The following is a 26,855-nucleotide window of genomic DNA, read 5'->3' on the forward strand; positions in this document are numbered from 1 at the left end:
ATTAAACAGGAAGATTAAACAGGAAGATTAAACAGGAAGATTATTAGAAATCCATGGCAACAGATGCTGAAGCAGCCCAGGACAGGGTTTACGCATAAGGGTCTTTTCAGCTCACCTGATTCTTGCAAGATAAGAGGACTATGGGGGGAAACCTTAGTCATCCAAGAAGTGATTTCAGTAAACCACCAATAAATGAGCAGCACCACGTGAGAGTCAAGTATTAGTCACTCAGTGGTGGGATTCAGCCAATTCGCACCACTTCGGGAGAACCGGTTGTTAACTTTCTGTGCAGTTTGGTGAACTGGTTGTTGGAAGAAAACATTAGGGCAGAGAACCGGTTGTTAAATTATTTGAATCCCACCACTGCAGTCATTCCATGGAGAAAGAAGCGTAACGCATCAAATACGAGAATTGAAAGATCAAACTTTTCTATAGCAAATACTCCAAAAGACTTAATAACTTTTCTCATGTATTCACATTTCAGAAATGCTGCAACAAATAATTAACTTCCTAATTTCATTCTGACTTTTTTGGTGAAAAAAGGAGTCCATCCAGAATACCACAGTCCTCATAAAGATGATTTAGTGCATAATTTTAATAAAGTTTAAAACTCACGACAGGAAGGCACTCGTTTTATTATAGTTTATACATAACTGCAATGCAAAACAGCTTTCCAACAGTCATTTACTTTGAATGATTTAAGCCCACGAAACAGAACAATAGGTAATTCGTTTCCAAATATAGTACAATTCAAAGGGAATAGCAAAAACAATAATTACAATTTGTCTAAGAAAAACAAGTTGGTTCTTCAACATTTCAAGTTATTGTATAACTCAATGTACTTACAGTGCAAATCTATTACATCCCACTGAATACAGTGAGATTTATTCCTAGAAAGTTGTGTAGAGGAATGTAGCATTTTTCACAAATTCTTCTCAAACGACTGAATGCAAGTTTCCTTCACATATATACAGAGAGGATGATTCCTTTCTCAAAACTCCCTTTATTCCATGGAAGATATTTTGCTTCCGGTTGTCATCAGGGTGCTTCAAAAGAACAAGAGGTACCACAATGTGATTACAAAAAAATTTAACAAACCATCTGCAAAGAACAATCTCTGACATTATTTTGGCTACTTCTACCCACTCCATCTGTTCCGATTTTCTCAAGAGTTACTTACAACAGTAAATAGATCCAACTCTTTGGAGTAACAAAACCTAAGTAAAGTGCTTGCTATTTAATTTGGAGTCCCTTTAAGGGTACAACTGTTGGGCATTGTGGTTTTATACTGCAGATGATAGAATTCATTGGACCTATGAGAAAATGGCCCGAAAGCTGTGGAGATATAGTCCAAAACAAACATACCTCTCAGTTCTTAAAGGCTCCATATATACTAGCTTTAACAATGAATTCCTTTAGCAGTGAACCATCCATTTCCCAGAAGGCATCTGTCTGGGTGACTTCAGTCAAATGATTGACACAAAACTTAAAGCAGAATTCTTCTAAATCCTAGATAGAAAACAAAAAAAAAAAGGTTAAACTCATTCAAAACAAATTTTAAATTAAAACATTCAATATTACCAATGCTAAAGAAAGTATTAACAGCATACACAGCATTTGTTATGTTCAGCTAGGTCATTCCACCACTTGTTTTAGCCACAATAGTAAAAGGAAATATTTTCATTTTACCTGTCTTAAAAATTTTTTCCATGTTCAAATCCAATTTGAAGTAAATATAAATAGGTATAGAAGCATTAAAATACCGGTTTGAAGTATTTCATTTCCAGTTATATTAGATTAACTTTGAATTAAACTACTTCAAGGTGGACTACTTGGATTGAACAAAAACTTATCAACAAACAAGTAATGTATTTGGTATGAAAAACAGAATAAAAGTATTATGATGGGACAAATTATTTCACATTCTTAAATGAGCAGAAAAACCACCCTTTTAATAGATAAATCATCCCTAAAACTGCACATACGTTCTCTCATAACACTCTTGGAGCAATTTGCCGTAACACTGGAAATAATTCTTTGGGCAGATGTGTCTGTTCTAGCTCCTTCACTCTTCATTTTCACCACTAAAATGCTGATTAATTGATAATGCATGAAAAGAACTGTGATGGCCTCCAATGGTGCTTTTTTATGTATAACAAAAAGGGGAGAAAGCCTGTACTTTGGCAATGAGATACACATGTATCTCCAGGATGTTATGGAGCGAGCCCTGCAACAGAGTTTTGACATTCATGGGGGATGCCCAGCATGACTCCAAGGAGTTGAACTGGATTATATCTCAGTCTCTTATGTTATTGTTGTAAACACAGGATTGCATTCCGCAGCTCCCAAGGCTCAATCCCTTAGTCCTGAATACTGTTAGTGCAGCTGAGATAAGGTCCAACTGGTCAGAAAGCTCTAGTAATTTGACTAGACACTGTTAAGGGTAATCTGGACTCACAACCAAGGCTGTGGACCATTGAGCAGAGTACCCTATGCATGAAAATGACTGAGACTGGTGGTGGATAGTAACAGTTACTACACAGACAAACTGGGGTTTGATATTACTTTACTTTTCGGGAAAAGCAAAATCATAGCCCAAAACAATCCAGGTCATACACATATAAAGCCAGTCCAGGGATATTACAAATACCAAGTCTTCTTACCAAACGTAGACTTACACAACAAACCAGGTCTTCTTTAAATTCACAGTTCAATACACAACAGTCAGTAATTAGTGAGGAATCAGTAAATAGCCATGATCAAGCAATGATCATAGAGCTCAGATATACAGTTGCAGCATATCAGTAGGTAACAATGCTGTAGGGTCCCCCCAAGCCATCATTTAGCTTTCCTTCTATACATTGGCTGCAGAGCTCAGCCAATCAGGATACATGATGATGCAGCACAGCCTTAAAGCAATATAATACCTTTCTTACCGCAAACATACATCGTTAGTTTATATATTGCCTGGCCATCTAGTTAGACAAATAACAATTTCCTAACAGACACTAAGTTGAGTATGAGTCTCAAATCCTAAATCATACATCTGGCTTTATATCACCTGGAAATTCACAGAATGCAAACCGATGAAGATATAAATTGCCAACAAATGCATCTTTGTCATTCTAAGACATTTTGTTGCTCATTTCTATCACTCAAGATGACTCTCCAAATATGTCACCCCAAGACAGATCACTCAAACACTCCCAGGACGTACTCCCAATTTCCCACCAGTATATACACAGACAAGCGCACACACCTTCTTCTGGCTTCCACCTCCCCTCTTAAAGTCATATTGTGCCTGGCTGTTTCCCTGTTTCCCTAGCTGGAGAGGGCAGGCTTTAGGGGACAGCTGATTTACCTCTGCAGAATAGCGCACCGCTGCAGAAAGCAGTGAGAAAGCATTCTCCACTGTGATTCTTCTTTTGATGAGGTGCTGACACAGTTTTTTCAATCGGTTTTCACAGTACGATATAGCCAAATCCAGAAGCCCTGAAATTTAGATTTTAATTAAATTGTGCAGAATTTTCTGTGCATTGGTCATAAAGTATAAAAAGTTGCATTGAAAATGTAAAATCTTTACACATCTTAGGAAGCAGAGTTCACCAGAGAAAGGCATATTCAGTCCATTGTCCCTTCTCACTTGGCTCCGGCAGTTTAAGGGAAGGAAGACTGAAGAGGCCTGACTGATACATTTTTTTGATCCCTTCCTGTAACTGCTGCATGCCAGGATGTGGACAGCTCCTATAACTAATACACTGTATTCAGTCAACTAATGTGCAAAAGGTCTGTGAGTTTAATTCCCAATAGAAGGCCTGAATCCACCGAAGGAACCTGGGGTACAATGGATCCTAATATCTTATCAGCAAGGTATAGACACAAATTCAGCAATATAATGGCACTCTGGTGTCATATATGTATATTCACCATTTAAAAAGATTGTCAGGTCCCTATCAGAACGCTTCCGTTCTGGAAATGGGGGGAGGCACCATGGGTGGAATGGTTTGCATGCTTTCACTTTTGCTGCAACTGCTTGAGGAATTTGGGGGGGGGGAGAGAGAGAGAGATGGCCATCTGCACAGACTCCCTTTCTGCCGGTTCAAGGTCGCAATGCCCCAAGGAAACTTCTTTGCACCATCCAGCCTTGGAGTTCTCATAAAGTAACTGTTTCAAGAATTTTACTTTCTTGAGAAGGAAGCTGAGGCAGGTACCTTACAGAGATGTCATTTTTAAACTAGCATATTCCAAAACCTAGATTGGTTTGTTTGAACATTCTTTCCCCATCAGTTCACCACAGAACAGAACTGCAATCTGAAAAGGCAAGATGGACAGTAGAGGCCACCAAGAGCTGCTAACATCTGCGGTAAGATGACATCATCTCCCTCTCCCATTGAAATATGAAAACAGAAAATTATCCCATTTCCTTAATTTCCCAACATAATTTTGCCGAAGATTCCACTACTACCTATAGGATCTTCAGGTGGCAAGTCAACATTGTCGGTGTACAGGTACTCAAGAAAAGCACGATACACTGGATAGGAAAACTGATCTACGTCTATCACTTCCTTCTCATCTTCATTCCAGTACGACTGTAACATAGTACGGAAGTGCTCACATCTGCAAGAAAAAACACTGTAAAGCCTTTCGTGTTCTCGGAGTTTGGTTGTTTGCAGTCATTTCACTACCCAACTAGTTAACATCATCAGTGCAAGTAAATGTGAGATTTGCTCTTTCTTTACATACAGCAGTTTGCCCTGTCAGTTTTGGTGGTAGGAATGTGGCTTTCTCCCTAGTAGTTCCCTGATTAAGATATTGTTTTTGGTTTGTTTGGTTTGGTCTTTTCTTAGCTTATTATTCTCTTTTGAATGGTGTATAAATATGGCTTATTTTTATTTCTCTATTGATGGCTGAATGATGGCCAAGCTTCTAGAAATTCCTTAGTGTTTTTGGATTTAGCTTGGTCTCCCTTTAACCTTTTTTCTACGTAATGACTTTTCAATCAGCCTAAATTTAGATTTTTATGAATATTAATTTGGGTCAGTTATTCAGTACTAAAAACTCACATATGTTTTGGAAATACTACTTCAGTCATATTCACAACAAACAGTTAAGATCCTAATTTTTCCTAATAGCTATTTTCACGAGTAATTAAAGGTATCTATTGAAGTATTAATCTATTCTTAATCCTATTTTATTTCAACACCTATAACATATTAAGCAATTAAAAAGGATGTAAAATGGCAATTTCATTAAAGAAGCAAAATAAAATACAGTATCTAAATCAGTAAGATAATTTAGGCATTTGCTAACCATCTGGATGATTAGTTATAAACATTACCTGATTTTTAAAACCGCTTTATGTACGTAAATGAATTTTCCATCTACTCTAAACTTTAGATCTGATGTTTCAGGACTATCAAATTCTCTCTTCAGAGACTCTGTCACTGTTAAAAAATCCTCATGCTCTGTAAAAACAATTATAACACCAAAAGAACATAGAGTCAATTCATGCCAGAATTCAAGAGTTTTACAAACAATTTTTTTTGTTAGCTTTACAAAAGCATTCCTGTACTGAATCTCATAAAGGCAAAGGTGATCAATGATCCAAAACTATATATAATTTACATATATACATATATATAGCTTTCATCAAGACACTACTTCATTTAGATTGCTACATGACGAGGAAATATATCATTCTTATCAAAAAAGTGTGTTCCATGTAACTGGGCAGATCTGAAATATGAAACGAGTCTGATTCTAGAAATCAGTTATTAAAAGAGAATAATAGTATGGCACCTTAAATTCTAACACAACCAATGCAGTTTCATATTTGGGGTACTACAGTTCCCATCAGATGCCAGGATTTATGTTTTTTAACTATCAGTATTTTGGTATTTAGGTAGGTAAATCCGATTAGTCATTCTTCCTACTCTTCCAACTGCCTGTACAGGGAACAAACAGCAACACCTTGTAAATGTTGTACCTTGATGAAGGTATCTTTTCTTTTATGTACACTGAGAGCATATGCACCAAGACAAATTCCTTGTGTGTCCAATCACACTTGGCCAATAAAAAAATTCTATTCTATTCTATTCTATTTTCTCTCATTTTTATTTTCCTTTTTACATTTCTCTTTGTAAATCTAATCTTACCCTACACACACACCCCATTTTTATTTTTTATCAAATTTTCCCTCTTTCCCCCCCCCATTTCTACTCCCATTTATTTTAAACCCTTATATTCCCATTTAATAATTATATTCTTTTATATCTTCTACTTATCCGACATCAAGATCAAACATATATTTACATTTCAATGACAATTCTTAGATTGTTAACCGTAATCAGAAAAAGAAAAGAAAAAACAGGAAAAAACTCCATAATAACCTTCAAACATTTTTTCTCATTTTAAATTCCATTCTCAATATTTAAATCATTTAGTATAATGCCAACTCTTTTTTGTACTTTAAATTCCATTAATATTTCCACCAGTAAATATTTCAATCCTTTTTTATTTTCCTCCTTTTCCTTTTCCTCTTCCTCTTCTTCATTTCTTTTTTCTCTTAAAATTGTCTCCTCTCTTTGCTTGTCCTATATTTCCCTCCACTCTCCTTTTCCCCCTTCCCCCGTTTATATCTTTTCTCTATTAATCCCAAATAATCCTTTGATTTTGTATTTTTTCTTCCCTTCTTTCTCTCATCTCTTCCTTCCCTCCTTATTTTTTTTGCCCTCGTTTGCAATATTTTTCCATTTACTCTCCTCATTCCCCTTTTAAAAATTTCTTTCTTGTTACTGCCACTCTCAGTGTAATCTTCTAAATTCTTTGGGCTTTTTTCCCTTATTTTCCCCTTCTTTACAAGTCCCTTCATCTCTCCCCATAGATTCATTTAGTATTTCACAATTATTTAATAAATCACCATCAATATTTTTTCCTTTGTCTTCCAACACCCTCTCTTGCTTCATGGTTTCTTTGTTTGCTATATGTTCCGGTGCAACTCCTAATTCTTCTAGTTTCTGTTTTCCTTATGGTAATTATTTCTTTTATTTTAAAGTCAAATGCATCTTTTTCATCATTTTGATTATTTCCTGCGCCATTCTGTATTTTCGGGGCTGTATTTATTGTTTTGTTATCAAACAGCTTGCAGGCATAAAATCCTCCCTTTAAATTCTCACCAGCATTATCGCTTCAGCAGGGGAATTTTTCACAACAGATGTTAGTCAGTGTAATTTTCCCTCCTGCTTGAGGGTGTCTCTTTCCAATCCAGAGTTCTAGTCAACAATTAACGAAGGTATCCATTTTGTTTCTGTTTCTTAAAGTCGCACTTCATTTTGCTTGTACTTTTTAACTGTTCCAAATAATTCAACTTAAAGCCTATGTCCCCACTGTATTAAACCTAACACACTGGGGACAAAGGAAGTCAGAGAGATTTCACCACGTTGTAATTCTAAATCCCCCAGCTTTCTTTTTATATTCCGGAAACAAATTTTAAAAAATCTTCAGACTTCTCTAACTTTATTTGAGGTTTTCCATTTTTGTCCCCTTCTTCTTCTACTTGAGGGGTCTCCAATTCAATTTAAAAAGCCAAATTTCTTTTGGGTCTTTTGGTAAATAATTCCGTTTGTCTTATTTTGCTGTGTTTACATTCCTTCTTATTTTAGCCGCTATTCCACCACCAAGGATTGTTTTTGCCAATTTCAAATTAAAGTATTTCCTTGTGAGTTGGTGTCCACTCATCCTGCCTCAACATTCCGTCCAAATCACCGCTCCTGCTCAAAATATTAGTCCGATTGCCCCAGCTGAATGATGGCTGCTATAGGCACCGCCACCAAGTCGAACAGCTTTCTTCTGACCTCCGAGGAACTTTCCAGTTCCTCTTGGTCATCCGAGGTGCCTCTCCTCTTTCACCGTCCCTACAGAACAGTTCTGGTTCGAAGACCCCTCAACGGCAGTTTGTCAGCCCAGATATTCGCGCAACTCGCTCTTCCCCAACTGTCTCGCCGCGACACTTCCGGTTAAATCTCTCTCAAGGTTATTGTCATAGTCCATTACAGGCCTCTCCTGCACAACCATCCCCGAGTATGAGAAATTTTCACTTCTGCATCTGACATTAAGTGAAAATAGTTCTCACCAACTGAGAGGAGACGCCACATCACAGCAGGAGTGGAAAAGCAAGCAAACACATCATCTGTGCAGGAAAAGTGGGTAACATGGGGCAGGACCACCGACTGCCCCCGACACTGACCCCACATGTACACCAAGCCATTCTGTGTTTTGGCAGCAGATGTGTGAGTAGAATGGCAAGCAGCAATCTCGACAACCCTACACAAGGATAAAAGCAGACCACAAGTATTCAGCACCACAGATGTCACACTTGATCTGTTCTTCTTATGCTGGCCGATCATCTGCTGGCTGACTTTGCTTTCACTATCATTTTGTTCCAAAACTCAACCTCGAGTCTTAAAGGTTAGGTACCTCCTACAGATAATATACTTACTGAGTAAATGAAATGAAGATAAAGATGAGATAAAATAGAACGGAATAGAATATGTAACTGATCTGTGAGCTCTTGTAGACAGGAATGTACAATTCTGTGTCCAATTCTGGCCACCATGATACAAAAAAGATGCAGAGACCCTAGAAAGTATGCAGAGAAGAGCAACAAAGATGATAAGGGGTATGGAGGCTAAACTGATGAACAGTTAAGGGAATTAGCTAACAAACAAAAGGCTTGGGGTGACATGATAGCTACCTTCCAATACTTGAGGGGCTGTCATGGGGGGGGGGTGTCAACTTATTTCCCAAAGCACCTGATAAAAAGCAATGGGTGGAAGCTCATTAAGAGAGATTGGAGAATGGATTAGTAAAGTATCAAATTTAGCAGAAATGGCAAAAATTTCTGCCTACTTGAAAGACTGTACACAAGAAAAATATATATTGGAATGGAGGAAGTGGATTGATTATATTCAAAATAAGTATCAGATTAAAAAATATCAATTAGTTTTTGAGTGAAGTTAGGAATTATTATGTATTAGTTTAAGAAAGAAGGAATTGATAGTGTGATGGTGTGAAATGGAATATGTTTTATGTTATATTTTAGATTATGTTTGTTAGTTACAATACCCTGTATTCTGTTCTGGGAAGTCTCGGGGGAAGGGAAGACTATAAATTGATTGGTTGCCATTGTACAGGAATAATGGTAGAATTAAACAAGTTGGAATGGTGTAATGTCGGGACTGCTCGGCAAACACTCCCGAAGGGAAAGGGTAAGGAAAGAGGAGTAAAGAAGGAAGAAAGTAGGTAGGTAGGTGGGTAGGGAGGAAAGAAGGAGGAGAAGAAAAGATAGGAGGAGGAGAAGAAGGAGAAGATAGAGGGTTAGAAAGGATGGTAGTGAGAAGTGGGAAAGAGGAGGGGAAGTAGGAAAGCGAGGAGAAGGTGGTGGGGGAAGTTTAAGAAGGATGAGAAGGGAAGAAAGGATTAAAGGGGGGAGTGGCAGTCGAGCAGCCCTGACTGAGTATAATTTGAGTATAGGACTGATTGTTGGGTAAGTGATTGTATTGTATACTGGTCAAATTGTGGGAATTATTATGGAAAAATAAAAAATTTTTGCAAAAAAAAAAAAAGAGAGATCCAACCTCGAACTAACAAGAAACTGCCTGACGAAGGAGACTTCCGCTGTAACGCAGGCCGGGATCGTCTGCCCTGGTTTCGTCAAACCGTCCCTGACAGCGCATATGGGCTGTCAAGCGGTTTGATTCCTCCCGGATGAAGGGGGAGGGAAGAGTGGTCAGGATTTGGGTAGAGCTCCCCGGGATCCCCTGGAATTTAACCAGGGGATCGAAGGGTGAGAGCTCCCCTTTAGCCTGACGAAGCTCCGTGCCCAGGGTGCTTCTGTTTATACAGAACGAGAAGCCGCGACCATCTCTGTGTCAAGATTTATTCCTAAAGAGAATTCAACACAGACAGAGCAAAGCAGGAGGACTAGCAAGAATTTGCAAGTAATAAATCTTAACTTCAGCTCATAAATAGCTTTCCTTTGAACTAACTTTCAACTTGAGTGGATTTAAAATGGCGTTTGCAATAAACAAAGGAAAACGAAACTATAAAGAAGAAGAATATAACAAGCTACTTTTACAAGAACTGTTAATGATTTTTTTCTCCTTTTACCTTTTTCTTTATCACAATGTTTAAGAAGAAAAGTTTATTGAAATTTTTCTTTTTCTCTTTTGGTAGATTTTACAGTTTATGAATGGCTCTTAAGCAAACAGAACTAACTATTAAAATCTTGCAAACTTTTTCATTTTAAATACGGAAACTTTTATTTTTTTTTATTATTTTTTTTTAATAGAGAATTTGCAAGTAATAAATCTTAACTTCAGCTCTTAAATAGCTTTCCTTTGAACTAACTTTCAACTTGAGTGGATTTAAAATGGTGTTTGCAATATACAAAGGAAAGCGAAGCTATAAAGAAGAAGAGCATAACAAGCTACTTTTTAAAATGAAATGAACAAGAACTGTTAATGATTTTTTTCTCTTTTTACCTTTTTCCTTATCACAATGTTTAAGAAGAAAAGTTTATTGAAATTTTTCTTTTTTTCTTTTGGTAGATTTTACAGTTTATGAATGGCTCTTAAGCAAACAGAACTAACTATTAAAATCTTGCAAATTTCTTTATTTTAAATATGGATCTTTTTTTTTATTCTCTTCTTTTTTCTTTTTTTTTTAATAGGAACTTTTGGAGGCTTATCTTTTCTTAATAAGTTTTTAAACAAGAGATTTTTACATCAATATATTAAGGATTGGAAAGTCTTTATTGTTAGATGTTAAGTTGATTGGGTGAGCAGATGGAGGAAAATGTGTAAGGAAATGTGTAAGGAAATGTGTAAGATAGAAGACAAGGGGAAGGAGAATGCTTAAGGTGATTTTGATGGTATTTTCTTTTTTTACAGATAGAAAAATTTATGGATGTAATATTGGTATTTGGCTAAATAGAATTTAATTGTTATAATTGATATATTTTGGATATAAGTTATAATTTTAATAATGTTATTTGTTAGATGTAAGGTAAATTGAAGAAATATTAATATTTGTAATGTTATTTGATTTATGTAAGTGATATTTTGGAGATTGAAAATGTAAGGAAATGTGTAAGATAGAAGACAAGGGGAAGGAGAATGTTTAAGATGTGATTTTGATGGTATCTTTTTTTTTATATATATATATATAGGGTTTAATTGTAAGGTAAATTGAAGAAATATTAATATTAGCAATGTTATTTGATTTAGGTAAGTGATATTAAAGATATGAGAAGATAGAATATTGTTTACTTTTGGAGATTGGATAAAAATTTAAGAATTTAAGCTGGAAATATGAATTATGTTTGGGACACTGTTAAGGAAGAAAGGTATATTATAGAAGAATTTTTGATGAATACTGGAAGATGGAATATCGTTTTGGTCTTGATCGATGAAGATTGGATATATATTTGGTCTTAATTGATGAAGATATTTTATTGATGAACTGAAAATACTAACTTAATTGGAAGATTCTGAAGATTTTAGGAGTGGAATGGACTGATATATAATGGACTGGAAGAAGAATGTTTTTTTGTTTTGGAAGGGAGTTAAGGTCTTGACTTATGTTGTATTTTAATTTATGATTGTTAATTTTATACCCTGTACTTTGTTCTGGGAAGTCTCGGGGGGTGGGAGGGGGGTGGGGGGGAGGGGGGAGATGAAGGATCAATGTAAAGGAATGATTGAAGATATGTAATTAAGAAATAGAAATAATCTGAAATGAAAGCGGGGCTGCTCAGCTGCCATTTCAGAAGGGAATGGAGAGGGAGAGGAGGGAGTGAAGGAAGAAAGCAGGTAGGAAAGAGAGAGGTAGAAAAAGGGGAAAGGAGAGGAAGAAGAAAGGGAAAGAGAGAGGTTAGAAAGGGTGGAAGAGAAGAGTACGGAAAGAGGAGAGGACGTAGAAAAGCGAAGGAGAGGAAGGATGAAGAAAGTAGAAGAAAGTAGAGAAGGGAGGAGGAAGGTTTGTTAAGGAAGGAAGTGGTAGCTGGGCAGGTCCGAATAAGTAACAAATGAAAGTTAATGATTAATGTTGAATAAGAGACTGTATATTTAATAGGTTGTTGGAAAATGAAAATAAAACTTTAAAAAAAAAAAAAAAGAAACTGCCTGACGGTGAGAACTGCTTGCCACCCGGTGTTGTGGATGCTTCATCATTTTTCAAGGGAAAATAGGACACTCATTTGACTTGAATGGTAGTATATAAGGCTCCTGCCTTGAGCAAGGGGTTGAACTAGAAAACCTCCAAGGTCCCTTACAACCTTATGATTCAATATTGTGAAGAACTCAGTTAAGGACCTGCCTCTCTTTTGCCATCTTAACTCTTTCCTCTTCAGATTCAGAGAAGTTTTTTCCTATATGTGCACTAACGTTTGTGCTTACAAACAACCCATAAACAGAGTCACTTGGCTGAGTTGGGTGGCTATGGAAATTGATTTCCCCACCCAGTTGTCTGCAATTTAGTTAAGCAACTGGTGGCTGATGGTAAGTACTGTGGCCCCATATAACTTTGGGCATGTAGGGTATAAAATAAATAACTAAGGGGGCTTCCCTCCATTGCACTTCTCATCTTTTATCTTTATCTTTTATTGTTTTGATGGTAAATTGTTTGACTGTTACTAATTTCCCAGAGACACCGAAGAAGCACAAGGCAGCTGACAAAAAACTTTGGAGATAATAAACTGTTTCTCAAGAGGCAACCTTTTCTCACAAGAAAGAAAGAAGCTGGTGAGAAAGATTTGAAGAGTGGGAAATGATGGCTGGTGATGCTCTGAAGTGTTGAAGGTCTGTCCTTTCCTGGTGATCCTGGGACAAGACTCTTGAAATATCCCTGGGTGCAGTCCAGAGAAGATGGGCGTTGGCTGCAAGGGAGAGACAGCCTTGGGGCAAAGGAAATCAGGTGCTGGCAGCCCAAGAGAAAATGCCTGCTGACGTAATAGCTCAACTCTATGGAGAAAGGGGGTTGTAGGGAAACAATTAATCACTGCCAAATTCCTATTCCTATTTAGCTGAAGCAGAGAAGGGAAGAAGGTGTGGGTGGAAGATAGGTACTATGCATTAACTGCCTCAACAGAATACTGCATACATTATTCCACAGGTATGAAAAGAAAACTAAGAAATCTACCTTTCTTTGTTAATAAACGGGGGGGGGGGGAATCAGGAACAGCCTTTTTGTACTACATATTGGATTATTCCCCCTGAACCTAAAGTGCTCATTAACAAAATGCATGCACGAATCTATTTTCCAGAGCCATGAATTGGAGGTAGCAGATACAACCCTATTTCCAGCTCACCAAGCATTAGCTGCAGTGGCATTTACCTCTCCTTTTCCATCATGATTTGCACTGGGCTGAGATGGTTGCTTTTGTTGCCAGTCCCCAACTGCCCATAAGTGTTTGCTCCCCAGGCATACAGTAAACCCTCATCTGTTAGTGCTAGCGTGTGTGCATAGCCACAGACAATCTGCAAATAAGTTTGTAAAGAAGGCAGGAGTTAGTATACATACCCCTCCAGGATAGCAGTGAAAGGAGATAATCACTGAAGCATAATACAAGTTGCATGCTTGATATATGCTAGAAGGGAAATCCTTATAGGAGGCATAAAAGCTTCAGTTATTATTAACGGTTTTATACCATATTTAGGGATCAGTTGGCTAGTCTCTAAAAACTGACTGGTAATTCTTCAATCCCAAATCTATACCCTGCTAGGGCTGTGCACACTTCCACAATTATTAGGGGGAAACAATGACCTCTAGCAAACATAGCATCGTTCTGCTCTTCATGAAATAAGACTAGTCTTTTCTGGGATCCCACGAGACTGAAAAAGGACAATTATGGTTTATGAGTTCATTTTAATTGGTGGATTCCCTTAGATAGCAGCTTCCTTGTACAATCTCCAAGTCTGGAAAATGTGGTCTGCTTTAATGAAGAGCAGAGATGAGGTGTTCACAGGAGGTCTGAAGCACTTACAGGTAGTTCTTGATTTAGAACCGCAGCTAAATGGTAGTTCAAAGTTATAACAAACTTGAAAAAAGTTAGTTACAACTCGTCCATGAAATTACGACTACTGCACTACCCTTGCAGTCGTGTATTTGCATTTTAGGTGCTTGGCAGCTGGCTTGCACTTATAGCTGTTTGCAGCATCCTGCAGTCATGTGATCACATTTTGCAAGATTTTTTGTTGTTTTCTAGCAAAGGCGACATTGGATAAGCTAGATTCAAACTTACGACTATGTGATGCTTAACATGGTAAAAACAGTTGTACAATTGAGTCTGGTCATATGGTAACTCAACCTACAACTGCAATGACTTACGACCAGAATTCCTGGCTCAATTGTGGTTGTACGTCAAGGACTACCTGTACTCTTAACTGTTCCTGCTAGTGCCTGCTATTACTGAAGCCAAGACAATCAAACATGCTGGAAAAGCTGAAACACAAAATATTCAACAATGTGTACACTGAATGCCTATACCACAGCTCTGACTTTCCACTTCAGATACCATATGTTGTATATTATGTAGATTCCAAACGCCTTGAACAGCAATTACTCTGCCAGGTAACAGCACAGACTAATCTATGGTATCACCACCTCTGGTGCTTCTCAGTTCTTATCCACAAATGGCATATTTAAGCTGTAGAAATCCGTCAGAGCCACCTATAATGTACTCAAGATTGCTAATAGAGTATGAAGGGCAAAAGATAAAGGGCAAGGGACTAAAACAGATTTGGCTACATCTGATTGTGCTCAAGCTTTCAGGAAACTTTTCATTTTATTTGCTCTAAACATCCCAAGGCCATTCTTCAAGAACATCTAAGAATGAAGCTGTCTGCACAGTTTTAAACAAAGCGTTCAAGGTGCGTAATTTCCTATCTTATTAAAAAATCAGAATTGGAAGAGATTAGTGGGGTAGAGGTTACACTTCCCTTATCTCATTAACAATGAATCTTTCCAAGATTAGAGACAATTTCCCAACAATCATTCAAATAACAGAAAACACAGATCTCTATACTCACCTGCATTACACACACCCCTTGAAGTGCTGCCACTCGGCATGGAGTTAACTGATTGCCATTATTTCCCAGACCAAGTTGTCCATTGCCGTTGTAACCCCAGCCGTAGACCTGGGGTGAGTAGGAGGTTAATTAATCATATACTTTATTTCTACCCAAAGGGCTCCTGTTCTGGGAGAATAGAAGTGCTAAACTAGCAGAAGTTCAAAAACTTTGAAATAGAATGCACTGAAAGAAACCTTACTTTAAAACTAAGTCTTGACTATTTCCTTTCTCATTTCCTATATTTGTAAATATATTATTTGAGAGGAGAAATCTTAATTTTATATTAAGGTTTTTTTTTTACAGAGATAGAAAATGTTTTCCATAGTTTACAGATTATTTTGGGGTGGTGCAGAAGTCTGGATTTCCTATGAAACAGAAGGATTGGATCAATGCTACTCTCCATTGTGGAAGATAAGGTAAACAGGTATATTATAATCTGCTTTCTATTTGCACATATAAAACGGATATTCTACACCTATGCTTATAAAAGATTACTGTACTTCAGACGTGATTGCACTCTTTATGCAATCACCCTTGTTTTTGAGCCTCTTATCTGTGTTACTACTAATAACAATTAAGATAAAGAGAATTAGCATGAAGTCCCTAGTTCAGAGAGGGGAGGATGAATACTGGCACATTAGTCGTTAGAGACAATTCTTCACTTAAGATATCTGGAAAGAAGACTAACTGCTATTGACAAGAAATGTCACTGGGCTGCCTCTAGGTGTTGTCGTCTAGTGACAATGCCTTACATAAAGTATCTTAGTTAATAGATCAGCTGGCTAAGTTATGACCTAGGAAGATGCTATGCAGCTTGCAGCCAGTTCCAGGCAGCTTGTCCTGTATCATTCTGGAAGTTTCTGACAAATTGAAGGAACTCAAACTGGTCTAATTCCTTCTCATCTGTAACTCTCTAGCTTATTCCAGTAAAACCTGTTGGCATTCACACAAGTTTGAGCTTATTGGCACTGAATCCTAGATCTGGTACCAATTCTCCTTAAAGGGCTATTGGAATAAGCAAGGCCTGTACTACTTGGAAAACAGCCTGGGATCTTTGGATAAAAAAACTATAAAGAATGATAAGCGATGTAAGTCAAAAGGTCTCAGAGACTGAATATCTTTTCCCAGATATTACTGAGGCTGCAGAATTTCAGAGAATTTCTCTGAATTGCTCATATCTACTTTTCAATCTATTTTAATTGGACATATGTTTAAAGAGAACAAAAAGGTAACCCTTCCTTTGAATTAAGCCAGTATCCAGAAGAGCGAGAGCAAGGTTTGTCTTCATTCTGCAGCTCCTCACCTCATCTCCCCACACCACACATTTCTATGTTATGTTTAGGTTCGCTTCAAATGTACACTTTCTCACACAATTGGCTGAAATTCAAGGCTTTGAGACAGAAGATTTTCTCACTGAGCAGAGACAGACACTTGATGCTTTAAAACTTCTCATAACTTTTGAAGCAATCCTTTGTATTTTATTTGAAAAATATTCTTGTTAACATTTTTCCAAATTTAATTTGAAAATTTTGCAAGGTTTGGCTAATTCTGTGCTAGTTCATATCCCCCAGACAATTTTTAAAAATGCAAGGGAGGGAAATTGACTGAAAATTGCTCCCTACTTCACCAATATATGCCAGTTTCACTACCACCAGAAAATCCTTCAGCATTGTCTTTAGAAACAGTCAGTGAAGATAACATCCTTGTGCAAGAAAGTAAAATGTAATCCTGATCTGCAGAACAAGTAGATGAGTTTGTTTGTTTTTTAAATCCCAATAACTAAACACTTTGTTATACATTTGTCATGAAATACTTATACAGGAACACTTCTCTTTGCAGAATCGGAGGCAAATATGGAAGGCCACCAGATGCTTACCTCCCCATTATCTATGACTGCAACGGAAGAAGTTTGACCGCAGGCAATGCTGACTGCTACCTTAGCCTGTAAACAATTGGAGACCCTGCGAGGAGTTGGCTGGTTTGCAGTTGATCCCGACCCGACTTGTCCACAGTTGTTATAGCCCCAGGCGTATACCTTTTAACAAAGGACAAAGAGGGAGAGACACCAAGGAAGCATAGGACAAACCTTACTAGGTGAGCAGTATATTTCCCCAAAGCATATACCGTTTAACAGTGCAGGTACCAAAGTAACTTGTTTTACAAGCCACAGACAAGTAGCATGGCCATTTACGATATACTTCAAAATACTGATGTGACTGACTTCTGTGAAAGGAATGAATCAAGATTAAAATTAGGTAGGCCTCAAATTGAATTGCTATATATTAACAGTGCAAGCTAGAAAGATTTCGCAAGGATCAAGCAATATTTGTAATCAGCTGCATTGGCATAGGTTGGTCATGTGTTTGCTAAGTAGAGAAGCTATTTTGAACCAAGGAAATCAAGAAACATTCGGAAACAAGGGAAGTAAAAATAGCAGAGATTTCACATGTTCATGTGAGTATGTGTTAAACTAATGGTCAGTATTGGGAACATGGAACTGATTCCGCAAGAAATGCATCTGCCGAGGACTGTTAGAAATAAGGTATAAAAGAAGGAGATGAGGTCTAGTTCAAGGCCAGTGGCCTATAGCTGTCTTTACTGGACCAGCTATGACAGTGGACCTCATTGCAATGGGCTGTTAATGTAAGTTGTATTCTGTATGATGGCTTCCTCATGTTCAAATTGCTCATGAAAATAAACCTCTGATCTTAAAGTAAGATTCATTGCTTGTGATTTCCTCTTTGGGTTTTTTATTGGAATATTCTGATGACACTTCTAATTGCTGGCAACACAAGGCCATTGATATAGGAGTCTCTTCTAACACACTTGGCTAATGAAAGCGTGTGCATTTTACCTTGTAGCATCCAGGCAAACCTTCCGTTAGAAAGCAAACCTTTTTCTGCAGGAAACTAGAGCAGGGACCCGAGTCAAGAGGGATCCCATTTGGAATCCATGCCTGTTACTACTTCCAAAGACAGACACAAATACAATTTTACAAGTTAAATGTAACGTTCAGCCCTTAATGGAGGAATGGCCCATATTCATTGGATAAAGGAAAAGGCAGCCATCAGCTTTGAATCGTTTGCAGTGTCAGACTGCATTTTTCTCAGCTTCCAGCGTTCACTGGTAGAGGAGGGACAATACAATCTTTCTCCCAGAAAAAAAATCTGACAGTGCAAGCCCGTATGCTCATTACAGTTAGGTGGCCCAATACTCATTACTAGAGGAGGAGGAAGAATGCTGCACCACTATGATGCATGAGGAAGGAAGGAAGGAAGGAAGGAAGGAAGGAAGGAAGGAAGGAAGGAAGGTAGGTCAACTCAGAACAAACAGCCTTCAACACATGAACAATGATAAAAGGTAAACTAGCAACAGGATCTATATATCAAAAATATATATCTCCTTGGCAAAGGTTATAGCACTTTCATACTAGGCAATTTTCAAAGGTTTGTATCTGATGTCTTCAAAACTAACTGTAAACTTTCAAGACTTGAAATGGAACATTATCCCCTTCATGCAAAAGAAATAAACTCTAGTACCTGTCAGAGATGAAATTAAACAGGCTCAGTCTCACAGAAGAGACCACAATGCCTCCAAATATTATCCCAGAGTCAGACACTTTCCTTAAACACCATGTACCCACACAATTTAAAGGAACCAAGTTCTACATTTATGCATCTATTTTTCTGAAACTGGTCCTCTTCTCACTAAAACAGGTATAGTATATCTATAAAATTTATTCTATCCAGCTGAAAAATTTAGAAATTTCAGCACTTATAATTTCCCAAGCAAAGGGGAAATTCAAGCATCATTATTCCAAGTTTTAGTTTTGAATCAGAAAGCCTCCTACTAGATCAAAAGAAAATAGGTCACTGACTCACTGGGCATCGAATCAATGATGCCCATTCACCCTTTATTTTTATGTATGAAATCTTGTTTTCTATTGTTGCTACTGAATTCTTCTACAAAACATAAAACCCCCAATAAATCAGATTGCCAAGAGTAGCTTATTTCCTCTATAAAGATAACTTTTATTGTTAAGATAAAATCTGAAATAATTCACTAAGAAAACACAGATTAATGGTAGTACCAATACCCTTTCTTCAAGGACAATTTTCAAACATTTACCAAACAAAAGTACATTCTTAACAGCAAAAACCTGAATAGCTAGTTAGAAAAGCAGAACTTACATCTCCATCAGATGATAATGCAAGAGAATGGTGGGAACCACAAGCTACTTCGGTTACTTTCTTAGTGAGCAAATTAGTAGAAATCTGAATAGGCGTCACACCCTGGTTGGTTGTCCCATTCCCAAGCTGACTATATCCGTTATGTCCCCAGGCATAAACTTCACCATCTACCCAAGAATAAACAAAGGAAGGACAATGAAACATGCAATTAGGCAACAACATCTGTACACCTATTCAGACAGAACAAGATTAGCGCATTTTAATAAGCACCATCATTATGCTTGGTTGCATAATGGTCAGTTGTGTAGATCGGGTTTGGCTTTTTTAATCTATTTATTGTTATTATTATGGTCATTTCTCTAATGACTTGTTTTATGGGAAGATAAGGCAGTGGTACTGGAGAACTTGAATGAATTGGTAGTATTAGACTGGGAAAAAGTTAAACAGCAATTGGCTAAAACTAAATGCACACATTCTTTCTGTAGTGTGAAGAATGTAAATGAGCAATATACTCTTCATCTTTAAAGCTTATCACATACATTTATCCAAACAGTAGAGTTATTTTAACTAAGGAACTTCATTATGCAAATATCTGACTCTCTTCAGAACTTTATAATGCTGGGAAAAATGGAAAGAAAGAAGAAAGAGGATGACCAGAAGCAAGATGGATGGTTGAACTTATTTACAACAACAATGGGCGCATGGTTGGAAGATCTGGAGCTTGCAGAAAATCTATCTGTTGGTTGAAAAGACTTGACAGCAACTTGATGGGATATAATTTATCAATCAACTAAAGGAACATAAATGGGAATGTTATCCAGCATGATCGCAAACTAAACTTCCAACAGGCTTTAAACATGCACTTACTTTAGTTTTAAAAACCTAACTTCTAAATACTTGTTGACACAAGGAATGTTGTTTCACCATATATTTTTTTTAAAAATTAAAAAGGAGTGAGCATTCAATTTCTGTCTTCTGTGGACCATCACCCTATGACCCTCAGTCACTGAGAGAAACTCACACACACACACACCCCAAAAAAATGCAGCCCATGGCTGCAAAAAAATCTGTCCAGCTTACTTGAGGGGAAAAAAAGTGGCAAATGCAACTCACAACAAGATGATGGGCTCCACTGACAGAAGCAGACTCCCTTTTTGCATGTTCCAATTCCCTAACTAAGAATCAAGTGCTTAGATTTGTGCCTCTAATACTGCTCAGAAAAAGTTTCCCACCTTCTGTACTAAGGATCACATGCGGCCCACTTCCATAGCTAAGACTGCAGATCCTCTTTCCACATAAACCATCAAGTTTTTTGGGTACAATAGTACTCTGATTATCTCCAGTTCCCAGACAATTACTGCAGTTTAGTCCAAATACAAACACCTGGGGAAAAAAAGCAAAACCAATGAGCTGACATGGATATGTTCATTTATGGCACGTTTTTTTAAAAAAGTCTAAATTGACTGCAATGTATAACAGATTTGCAATGAAACTGAGATTTATAATAAATATGGAATAAGGGACTGATAGAAGATAAATCAGGTTTACGAGTCTACACATCATTTCAAATTCAGACAGACTATTTGGAAGTGTCTTGGGCTTGAAACAGTTTCAAATTGAAAATGTTTCCAAATGACCAGATGATTTCTCTGTGTTTGATGCTTCACTAGTTTGTTTTCACATAGCAAAGTAGCGATGTATAGCTACTTTGCTATGTGAAAATACAGAAATATGTAGCTATTTTTGTACAAAGTAGCATCCTATAGCAGAGTTTGAAGTACTTTCTTAATCTGTAGTGTCTCATGAGATTTGGGTAATTATTTATTTTAAGGTAACTGACCTAATTTTAGTTGTTATTTATTTCAACTTGCAGAAAGGTTAGTTTAGTTCCTGGCTGCTTTCTGGTTTGAAACCAGTCAGATCTTGTAAAGTTTCCGTCAATATATGGAGGAGTGACCAAAATACATTTTAGCTTAACGCCTGATGTAGATAGTAATAACAGTCCCATATAGGCATTTCCATCTGTTAGAGGACAGATATATATCAATGTGATTTGTACTCTAACGTGTAAAGCAACTTGCTCTTGTTAGGTGTAGGTGACCTTGGAGAAACAATGCAACAGTTAGCAACACGCTTCAAGCCCAAAAAAGAAAGAGAAAGCTTGAAAAGAAACTTAAGCTGACTTAGCCTTAATTCCTTTGGGTGTGAGGGGGAGGGAAAAGTAAACACAATCAGGCCTTTCAAGATTCCATCGCCTATCTCAATAAAGTAGAGATTGATCACTCTTGAGCAGTCCCTTTCCTTTTTAAGTGAATCACTAGGTGGCTCAGTGGCTAAGACACTGAGCTTATTGATCAGAAAGGTTGGCAGGTGGGTGGTTCAATTCCCTAGTACAAGTCTCCTGCGTGAGCATGGAGTTAGACTAGATGACCTCCAAGGTTCCTTCCAACTCTGTTACTGTTAACCCTCCCTTGTTCAAAGCCCATTTTTATCTAGACCTCCTGTCTGCTTCAAACTTCATGGATGCCTGGAATCAAGCTGCTTAGAACAAACTACTCCTCTCCCCATCCCACCTCTAAATATCACACAAGTCAAGCATTAAACAGAGGCTCACAGCTTAAATCCACTGACATTAGTGGCCCCTCATTAGTTTTCTAGGGGACCATCGACACTTTAGGATTTTTCCAGTAAGCAACTCAACTCTGAGTGTCCTTTAATCCCATTCCAGAACACAGCAGTTTCATCCTGTGGTTTCCTGCTAGATTTCTGCTGAATGGAAAGGGAGGAAATCATTTTTTTCATGAGAAATTCTTGGAGATCCCATTGGTCAGAGATAGAAGGCATCAGGTTACTTTACAGAATGTTAATGTAGTGGACCATCTGCAGATCCAAGGCACTGAACCTTTATGCGAGTAAATTAAACAGGCAGGAAATCCAAAAGTAAAAATCACAGAGCAGCCTTCCCAACCCCAATTTCTTCCTGGTATGTCCCAGTACAGTACTTTCTTTTTAAAAAAATGCAGAAATGGAGACGTGCAGCAATGAAAGAGTAACAATCTGGGCTGCACTTCATTGCACTGATTGCCCTTCAGATTCAGAATGGAGTCCTGTTATCTACTTCCTGATGAAACCCTCCATAGAGATATGAGCACAGGACAGCCTTCTGGGAAAAAATGGGTTTTGTTTTGGGGTTACAAAATATGTGTTCTGTAATTGTAAACGGGGTATTTGAAAGCGAACTGAAGTGAAGTAGGAAGTGAGTCCTACTTATGGCTACCTATTTTATAGAATCTTGTTTTCTGAGCCAAGAGAAACAATCCGTATTTGCTCAGTGGAAAGTACTCTATGCTCAGTTTTATTTTTCAGTGGATTAAAAATATTAATTTTAGCTGCAACAAAGAAACTACAATTTTCATCTTCTTTAAGCTGAGATTTACATTTTAAATACTGATTAATTGTATATGTATGCTATTGCAATCTTAAAACAAAAGTTTGCTATTTTTATATTACCCACTAGATATCCAACAATGTTATAGACAGAGAAAGTGGACACACCTATGTAAGTACGATAATCTTACCTCATCGCTGTGGGTGATATATATAGCTTCATTGGCAGAAGTTCCAAATACACAGGCTTTTCGAATGGTTGCCATTTCTTGAGGTGAAAGCAATGTAAATATAGGCCACTTCCCGACCTCCATCCTAACTTTGCTGGAGTTATGAATTTGTTATATTATCTGTCATTTAAAACGGTCTCATAGTATTCTCTGGAAAAAAAGATTCAAGTATGAATGAAGTCCATTTCTGTGGTGGGGTCTTTCATGGGTGTCATGATGATTTTAGGGATGCCCCAAATGTTATTAGACAGGTGGTCCAAAGAGGGAGGAGAAAATAATTAAAGTAAATGTGTAAATAACTTTACTATCCATTTTTACAGGACATAAAAATGAAAACGGGAAATTCAAGGAATCGTTTTTTTAATTTGGAAGGAAAGGATTGCTTTTTAAGTAAATTGAAGATTCAAAATGTGCAACGTCAAAAGTTATACAAAATGTGATCTATGGTATTAAATATCTAAATAATAAATCCAAGTTGCAGCTCCCAAAACCGGAGAGTGCTACCCAGTTCATAAGAGAGACACAGAAAGGTCTCTATCCTTGGAAATTGCTGCAGGTCACTTTCTGCCAAATGCTGGACTTTGGGGGTTTTTTTTTTCTTCTCACCACTAAAGTCTCATGCCTGAAAAGTTTTTGCCTACCACATTTTGCATCAGTTGGTGCAATATCCTTGTGATTACAGCATAGGTACATAAATTCACGAAAGGTAACTGTCAACTGATCATCAATATCTATGACTCAAAATCTAGCCCCATTTGGTGGGAAAAAAGCTAGAGAAAATAAGTGGATGTGGTAGACTAGTACATGAAACTCGCTGTCAGGCAAAAAGTCTGAAACAAGAGCCAAATTTTGATTCTGTTTGGGTAAATGTAAGTACTGTATCCTCTATCCTGATCTACCTGACTTAGCACCTCCCTTGTGTTTAACTTCATCTCCTGGAGCATTTTGATCTAGACAAGCAGCCACACACCCTGCCTTACCAGACGTTCACCAAAGACTACTCACAAAATGAAACCGATTGTAACTAACTGGGAATTTTGCCAGGACAAAGTGTTATAATGCCACATATGACACCTTAATGAATTTGTGAAAAAGCATACTTGTATATATGTGATTACAAGTAATGCAAATTAGGACAATCATTTTGATAAGTAGCATACATATTTATTCTGCCTGCCCCTGCAAAAAATGTCAGGAATTCTTTCACAGTGCCAAGATTATTAACAAGAACGATTCTTGTTACAATCTTTTTTCCAATAGGTGGACGGAATGGGATTGATAATGGGGGATTATAAATTAGGTCATTTTTCCTGATCTGAAGATTTCTTGCCCAATTTACAACGTCAGCCTTCTGTAATACTACAAGAACCTATTATTAACAATGCCCCTCTCTCAGAGAAAACACCCATGCAGTGCCCTTAATATTCATCTTGAACTAATTTATTTTTTCACCCATTTATTTTGAGGCTTAATTTTGTTGCTTACATTTGCTGCATGTTTGCACAATTATCTGAAAAAAGAGCAAGGTTGCTCATATCACTTAGAGGAAAACAGGAACTCGTAACTATCAATGCGTCATTCTCACTTACAGCTTCTTGGTACCAGCATTTTTTCAAGCTATATTCTAAAAAGTATTACAGTGCTAGATAAATGCCCAGCACTACTGAATTTTTCCAGCATCGTAAGTGCTAATATAAGTCCAAATGAACCTATTACAAAAGCATTAAAGAACAAAATAGATATACAATATGAATATTAAAAAAGCTAGACATAATAGAAATAAAGGATCAATACTACAGATTTCTGAATGCTTAGCATGGCACAGTCAGAAATAATTTCTCAGCACATTCACAATCTACAAAGATTGTGCAGAACATTAATAAAATGTAACAGCTTATTAAACAATTGAGCCCCTGGGAATAGCTTAAGTCTCATTTAATTATTTGAAGGGACGAAGTATGAGATGCTTTTAACTCAGGATGCACAAATGCATCAGGACAGCAACAAAAAACCTTGCAGGATTTTTTCCCCCTTCAGAAAGTTACTTTACTATAACAAGTAAGGCTTGTGCTTAGAAGATGAGAGGTGTATTTCTCATTCAGTAACTCGAGTAAGTCCCAGCACATTTTGCTTGGTTATAAAGGAAAGCCAAGAAACGTATAATAAAAACAAATATATATTCTTTCCTAGGTTTCTGAGCCAGCTAGTAACCACGATGTTATCTTTTCTCAGTTGGGAGAGGTTCACAGATTACTCCCTCCTAAAGTCCAGGGAAGGCACCCCATTCGCAGTTTGTGGCTCCTGGGTAGCGTTGCCAATGCAGGGTTTTTAAACCCAGATCTGAGTTTGTCGGTATCTGTCTGGGTTTCTAGGGTTGTTTTTTTTTAACTTTAAAAATGTAAATTGTTCTATACTTACATTATGTTGTGCTTATTAAATAGGTAAAACTAATTTAGTTCAAAAGTGATTTATTGGGGGGTGGGGTGTTAATCTGGGTCTTTTGTGTAGAAGCTGGGTTTATTTGAGAACGAACTCTCGATATATTTGTTTCTTAAGAAAACCCAGCTGGTGACCGTGTCCCGGACCTCCCGATTCTCCACCCCTCCCCGAAGACTCGAGCCAACCCGGAAGAGACCGAGGCGTGTGCTGTTTATTTCCCAAACTGCAGCCAACGAATCCTCCCTCCGCTCTTTCCCCTTTATACGCAAGAGCCAGACGCTCCCGTTATCCCTCCAGTTACACGCGTAACGAGACAGGAGAAAAGAGACCAACCCGTCCTTTCTGCAGGAAGTCACCGAAGAGAAACGGAGGCAGCTGCTAGTCCTTCGCCAGTCACACACACACCACCCCCTTCCCCGGCTGTTTGCAGCAAGAAAATAGTCGGGACCAGTTTAGCAAGGGCGGCCCAATAGCAGGGAGCGGCTTCGCGAAACGTGGAGGGAAGAAGAGGGCGGAGGCTCTTTCGGCGCCTCTATTAAACCAGGAACAGAGTGTCCCGCCCCCCCCCGCCGACCCTCACGCCTCTCCTCACCTGTTGCAGGTTTTGCAAACGTTGAGTCTGCTGAGCTGCCCCGAAGCTAGAAGGAAGCGGAGAAGCAAAGGCACTGACCCACCACGAGCGCATGCGCCCAGGGCAATGCGTGAGATTTATAATGCTGGCGTCTTCCCTTCTTTCTGCAGGCCCTCTTCTGATTCGCTCTGGTGAAGCTAGAGCGAGAGAGACGAGGCAGAAGAAGCTATTTTCGTGCTTTTAGTTTTCCCGCCCCCCCCCCGTTTTAAAAAGCAAACTAGGTTGTCTTTACAACCTAGTAAATTTAAGAGTTTTTACTTAAATTTTTTACCAAAATCCCCAAAGCTTTAACCAAAGACTATCTACTATTGACCTCACCCCATTCCTAAGAGGTCTGTAAGGGGTGTGCATAAGAGCACAAGCGTGCCTACCGTTCCTGTCCTATTGTTTCCTTTCATTATATCCAATTAATATCGTTGTCACATACTTATGCTCATATATATGCTTATATATTATATAGTTATTTTTATGCTTATATATACTGTTGTGACAAATAAAGAATCTGGGCTGCAATGTGGCGGACAGTGCCAGCTGGCCAAAAAGGGTGAAGTTTTTGTTATCTCTTTACAACACTGCCGTCTAGCGGTTGCCTGGAGTTTTGGAGCTCAGATCTGGTAGCGCTCTCGCTTCCCCATCCTCACTCCGCCTCGGTTTTCCCAGGAGAGAAATCACTTTTTTGGGGGAGGGAGGGACGGGGACGGCAGAGCGGCAACAGTTACTCTCGAATCGTTCCCCTGTTCAGTTATTTCTGCTCTGATCGAAGAAAAATAATGCAAAAGGTCCACAAAGGCAAAAGAAGCATTTCTGTCATAAAACCCATTTTAGAGAAAAAGACTACTCTAGTTTCTCA

The 26,855-nt window shown here is 37.9% G+C and overlaps 1 protein-coding gene and 1 long non-coding RNA gene across 5 annotated transcripts; one reads left to right on the forward strand and one right to left on the reverse strand.

The window, feature by feature from the left end:
• Nucleotides 1-565: 565 nt before the first annotated feature.
• Nucleotides 566-26,120, reverse strand: LOC131199088 (RCC1 and BTB domain-containing protein 1-like). Of its 2 annotated transcripts, XM_058184426.1 has the most exons (13): nucleotides 25,967-26,120; nucleotides 22,897-23,085; nucleotides 20,551-20,701; nucleotides 19,319-19,485; nucleotides 17,005-17,163; nucleotides 15,087-15,194; nucleotides 13,393-13,535; nucleotides 8,132-8,322; nucleotides 5,339-5,465; nucleotides 4,466-4,617; nucleotides 3,362-3,492; nucleotides 1,366-1,509; nucleotides 566-1,046 (listed from the first exon to the last, which is right to left on the reverse strand). In XM_058184426.1, exons 2-12 carry the CDS (start codon nucleotides 23,017-23,019, stop codon nucleotides 1,369-1,371), a joined length of 1,593 nt encoding a protein of 530 aa, XP_058040409.1. In that variant the 5' UTR covers nucleotides 23,020-23,085; nucleotides 25,967-26,120; the 3' UTR covers nucleotides 566-1,046; nucleotides 1,366-1,368. The 2 variants fall into 2 exon arrangements, 1 of the variants encoding a protein (XP_058040409.1); XR_009155251.1 differs by lacking the exons at nucleotides 566-1,046; nucleotides 1,366-1,509; nucleotides 3,362-3,492; nucleotides 4,466-4,617; nucleotides 13,393-13,535.
• LOC131199113 (uncharacterized) lies at nucleotides 11,965-22,878 on the forward strand. 3 transcript variants are annotated; one of them, XR_009155265.1, is made up of 4 exons: nucleotides 11,965-13,170; nucleotides 15,432-15,544; nucleotides 16,968-17,222; nucleotides 22,836-22,878. It is a non-coding gene; the product is annotated as an uncharacterized LOC131199113 (long non-coding RNA). The 3 variants fall into 3 exon arrangements; XR_009155262.1 differs by lacking the exon at nucleotides 22,836-22,878 and adding an exon at nucleotides 19,925-20,544; XR_009155264.1 differs by lacking the exon at nucleotides 22,836-22,878 and adding an exon at nucleotides 19,925-20,544 and having other exon boundaries at nucleotides 15,454-15,544.
• Nucleotides 26,121-26,855: the final 735 nt, after the last annotated feature.

This window comes from Ahaetulla prasina, chromosome 1, assembly GCF_028640845.1.
Source record: "Ahaetulla prasina isolate Xishuangbanna chromosome 1, ASM2864084v1, whole genome shotgun sequence".
In the NCBI taxonomy this organism is placed as follows: Eukaryota; Metazoa; Chordata; class Lepidosauria; order Squamata; family Colubridae; genus Ahaetulla; species Ahaetulla prasina.

Bases quoted from the DNA above. Each gene is read 5' to 3' on its own strand.
- LOC131199088 (XM_058184426.1), bottom strand. From the start codon at position 23,019: ATGGAGGTCGGGAAGTGGCCTATATTTACATTGCTTTCACCTCAAGAA. The intron at 13,536-15,086 runs GTGAGTATAGAG...ACTTATTTGCAG, and splicing joins AAGGGGTGTGTGTAATGCAG to ATTGTCTGTGGCTATGCACA. The intron at 3,493-4,465 runs GTAGTAGTGGAA...TCTAAATTTCAG, and splicing joins GCCACCTGAAGATCCTATAG to GGCTTCTGGATTTGGCTATA.